The following is a 4624-nucleotide window of genomic DNA, read 5'->3' as shown; positions in this document are numbered from 1 at the left end:
TCGGAAGGAAAGATAGGCTTACAAGGCACATGCAGTTACATGGGGAGCCCACAAATACCTGTTGTGGAAAATCATTCTGGAGGACTGACAAATATCACGAACATTTGAAGAACCATATATTTAATCAGCAGGGAGGAGGGGTGGATGAAAATCAAGATGAGAACAAAGAAAACAATCAACCGCAAATGAATTCATCTACCAATCAAGCTTTGAACGATTCGGACCGCCAAACTAGCCCCGAAGTGGATGAAGATAAACAATGCTCAGAGGAAGCACTCAAGGGAATCTTCAAAGTTGTCACTCTACCTGCAGAGGGCCAAGCCAAATTAGACATCATGACCTTTCTTCATCAACAATATGACACAATAAAGTAGAAATTAGAGAAATCTATGGTCCAGGGAGGTGTCAAATGGTATTTATCTATTCAAGTACAATTCTCAAAACCGAAAGGAGAGACAGTGGAACGGGTTTCGCCACATTTTCGCGGAAAGTGTCAGATTACTTTAAAGTCATCCGACATCGATGAAGGTATGCGGGAATCCATCCGAAAAATTCAAAATTCGTTTACAGAATACCAACGACAGGGAAGTAACTGGACATTGGATAAGGTGATTCAAATCCAGATACACTTTGCAAAATATAAACCCCTGAAAGGATCCAGCTATATTCCCCTGCCAATCAAACTGAGGTCTAAGCATGCCATCATCAACGTTCAAAACAAGGACAAAAAATGTTTCATGTGGTCTATTCTAGCTGCATTACACCCAGTCAAACGAGATTCCCAGCGTGTTACTAAATACATAGACCACCGCCACGAGTTGAACTTTGATGGTATTTCCTTCCCCGTCAAGGTAGCCGACATCAATAAGTTCGAAACACAGAACAAGATCACTGTCAACGTCTTGGGATATGAGAAGGGGTCCTTATTTCCAATCCACGTGACCAAGCAGAGATTTGACAGACACGTTGATTTACTGCTGATAACGGATGGACGCAAGTCCCACTACTGTTGGATCAAGAACGTGAATGGGCTCCTGTATGACCAATATTCCTACGGCCATAGATACTATCACTGTATGTATTGCCTACAAGGTTTCACCAAAGGGCGCATTCTCAATGACCATATATCATACTGTCGGGAACATAGGACACAGAAAGTCAAACTACCTACAGAAGAGGATAAATGGCTGTTCTATAAGGATGTAAGAAAGCAATTGAAGGTGCCTTACATCATATATGCGGACTTCGAGTCGTTCCAAGTGCCGATACATAGATGTGAGGTTGACCCAAACAAATCACATACAGAGAAGACCACACAACACGTACCATCAAGTTTCGCTTACAAAGTCGTAGGGCTCACACAAACAACATCTAAGGAACCTTTGGTCTACAGAGGACCGGATGTTACAGAGAAGTTTGTAGAATGTATGCTGAGAGAACAGGAGGACATAGAACAAAAATTCAAAAACGTGAAGCCGATGGTCATGACCGGGAGAGATTGGCAAGCCTTCAAGACGGCAATCAGCTGTCACATTTGTGGAAAGGAGTTAGGAGATGACAGAGTGAGGGATCACTGCCACGTGACAGGAGCGTTTAGAGGAGCAGCTCACAATGAGTGCAACATAATGTTTTTCAAATTTACTGGACGGATTCCGGTCGTCTTCCACAATCTGAGGGGTTACGATTCCCATCTAATCATGCAGGCAGTCGGAAAGGTGTCAGATAAGGAAATAAAATGTATACCTAACAACATGGAGAAGTACATTTCTTTCTCCATAGGGTGTATGGACTTTATCGACAGCTTCCAGTTTATGGGCACATCACTAGAGAAACTGATCGCAAATTTATCCGAGGAAGGGAAGGATACATTTGAACACATGACACAACATTTTGGTGAGGAGAAAATCGAGCACCTTTTAAAAAAGCAGGTGTACCCCTATGATTATTTTGATGGTCCCCACAGATTTCAAGAAACTGTATTACCGCCAAAGGAAGCGTTTCGTAGCAGTCTGACGGGAGAGGACGTATCAGATGAAAAATACGATCACGCTCTCAAAGTCTGGAAACAACTCGGTATACACAATCTTGGTGAATATTCGGACCTGTATGTCATAACAGATGTCCTGGGTCTTGCTGATGTGTTTGAGAACTTCCGAAATCTATGTCTGGAATCATATGGGCTCGATGCAGCTCATTTTTATACCGCCCCTGGACTGGCATGGCAAGCAGCGCTAAAAATGACCGATGTTAGACTCGAACTGCTCACCGACATCGATCAGCACTTATTTATCGAGAAAGGCTTGCGGGGAGGCATATCAATGATTAGTCATCGGTTTGCTGAGGCCAACAATCCATACGTTCCCGGATACGACAAAACAAAACCAACAGATTACATCACTTACTTAGACGCCAATAACTTATATGGCTGGGCCATGTCACAATGCCTACCCACTCATGACTTCGCATGGCTTACCGATACTGCAAAGTACACGCTTGATATCACAACAGTTCCCGATGATGCGATAGATGGATATATATTGGAAGTAGATTTAGAGTATCCTCCAGAACTCCACGACCTACACAACGAATACCCACTGGCCCCAGAACGAGTAGCCGTGGGGAAAGACGAATTGTCTGACTACAGCCAGACCTTATGGCGTAAGCTGGCAGACTGTGGAAAGCCACATGATGATGAAAAGCCACATGACTGTTTGGATCATTACAATTCAGCACAAAAACTCGTTCCAAATCTTAGAAACAAGGAAAAATATGTCCTGCATTATAGGAACTTGAAACAATATTTTTCTTTTGGAATGAAGCTCACAAAAGTCCACAGAGTGTTAACCTTCAAACAGTCTCCATGGTTGAAGACGTATATTGATTACAACACGGAGAAAAGGAAACAATCTAGAAACTGTATTTGAACCGACCCATCTATGTCGGATTCTCCATCCTGGATATCTCCAAAACATTGATGTATGACTTCCATTACAACCACATCAAAACAAAATTTGGAGAGAGGGCAACCCTCCTTTTTACAGACACTGATTCTCTAGCCTACATCATCAGAACAGAGGACATCTACAAAGACATGCTAGAAGACCGACACTTATTCGACACATCGGAGTATAAGAAAGATCACCCCCTCTACAGTTTGACAAACAAGAAAGAATTGGGGAAAATGAAGGACGAGACCCATGGAAACGCCATTCATGCCTTTGTGGGACTTAAGGCTAAAATGTATGCCTACACACATGACGTTAAGGAAGAGACATATGGCATAGAGGTGGAAACTTACGTAGAATCAAAGAAGGCAAAAAGCATTAAAAAATATGTGATCGAAAACCATACACGTTTCGAGCATTACAATGACTGTCTTTTTCAAAATAAAGTCGTAATGTCCCAAATGAATCAGATCAGAAGTTATAAGCATCAAATCTACAATATATCCATGACCAAAAGGGGTCTGTCACCGTTCGATGACAAGAGGTATCTCCTACAAAATGGAATATCAAGTTTGGCCTACGGACACTGGAGGACACCAGAATAGAAGTGTGAACTACCCAAGAAAGATTCCGTTTTAACTGCAAATCGGGTTGTAGATGACAATGATTAATTTAAATGTGTATATTGTCCATTTTAGAGTAGGTTCTTTATTGTACATATGACGTATCTTTGCTTTATGTAATAAAATGTTATAAACTAGCGATTGTCTTATTTTTTAATTTTACCCACAATGCAACACTTGAGATAGTATAAATAGGGGTGAAAACATAAATGTTTCATTTGACAACAAGACGTCGAGGTGTTAACATGTCTAAGATACAGTGTGCCGATTGCCAAGGCTGGTTTTCAAGAAAAGACGTCATGAAAAGACACCAACAAAACATACACGGCTATTTATCAACACAACCGCCGCCGCCGCCGCCGCCGCCGCCGCCGCAGGAGGATACTCCTGAATACCCGCCGCCGCCGCAGGAGGATACTACTGAATACACGCCGCCGCCGGGGAATAATCCTGTATACCCACTAATCAGTTATCCGCCGCCGCCGCCGCCGCCGCAGCAGCAGTACTTTGTCTTCAAGCATCCATTCAAAGCAAAATTATCCGGACCGACGTCTTGCGGGAAAACCTATTTTGTCAAGACTCTCCTACAAAACTGTTTGACCAAGATATCACCTCCTCCACAAAAGATTATATGGCTCTACAAAAGATGGCAGCCTCTCTATGATGTCATCAAGACAACGGTTTCACCGAACGTGGAATTTATTCAGGGGATACCGCTGGATTTGGATCAGGACTCGTTCATAAACCCTAGGGTTCGAAATCTTGTCATACTTGACGACCTAATGTCCACAGCATCTAAGGATCCACGGATCAATGAGTTATTTACGGAGGGGAGCCATCATAGAAACTTGTCTGTGATTGCCATCAACCAAAATCTGTATTACAACAAGGACCCAACGCAGAGACGTAACTGCCACTACCTGGTATTGTTTAACAATCCTATCGACAAACAGCAAGTTATGACTCTGGCCAGGCAGATGTATCCGCAAAATGTTCAACACTTGTTCAGACATTTCACAGAAGCTACCACTAAGCCTTACGGATATCTGCTTGTCG

At 42.7% G+C, this 4624-nt stretch overlaps 1 protein-coding gene across 1 annotated transcript; it reads left to right on the top strand.

Moving 5' to 3' along the window:
- The first annotated feature begins 530 nt into the window (after positions 1-530).
- On the top strand, positions 531-2924 carry LOC110448879. The gene has a single exon (XM_021495359.1). The coding sequence runs from the start codon at positions 531-533 to the stop codon at positions 2922-2924; it is 2394 nt and encodes a 797-aa protein (XP_021351034.1).
- Positions 2925-4624: the final 1700 nt, after the last annotated feature.

Source organism: Mizuhopecten yessoensis, unplaced genomic scaffold, assembly GCF_002113885.1.
Source record: "Mizuhopecten yessoensis strain PY_sf001 unplaced genomic scaffold, ASM211388v2 scaffold4373_1, whole genome shotgun sequence".
Lineage (NCBI taxonomy): Eukaryota > Metazoa > Mollusca > Bivalvia > Pectinida > Pectinidae > Mizuhopecten > Mizuhopecten yessoensis.
This window is presented reverse-complemented; position numbering and strand designations above follow the sequence as displayed.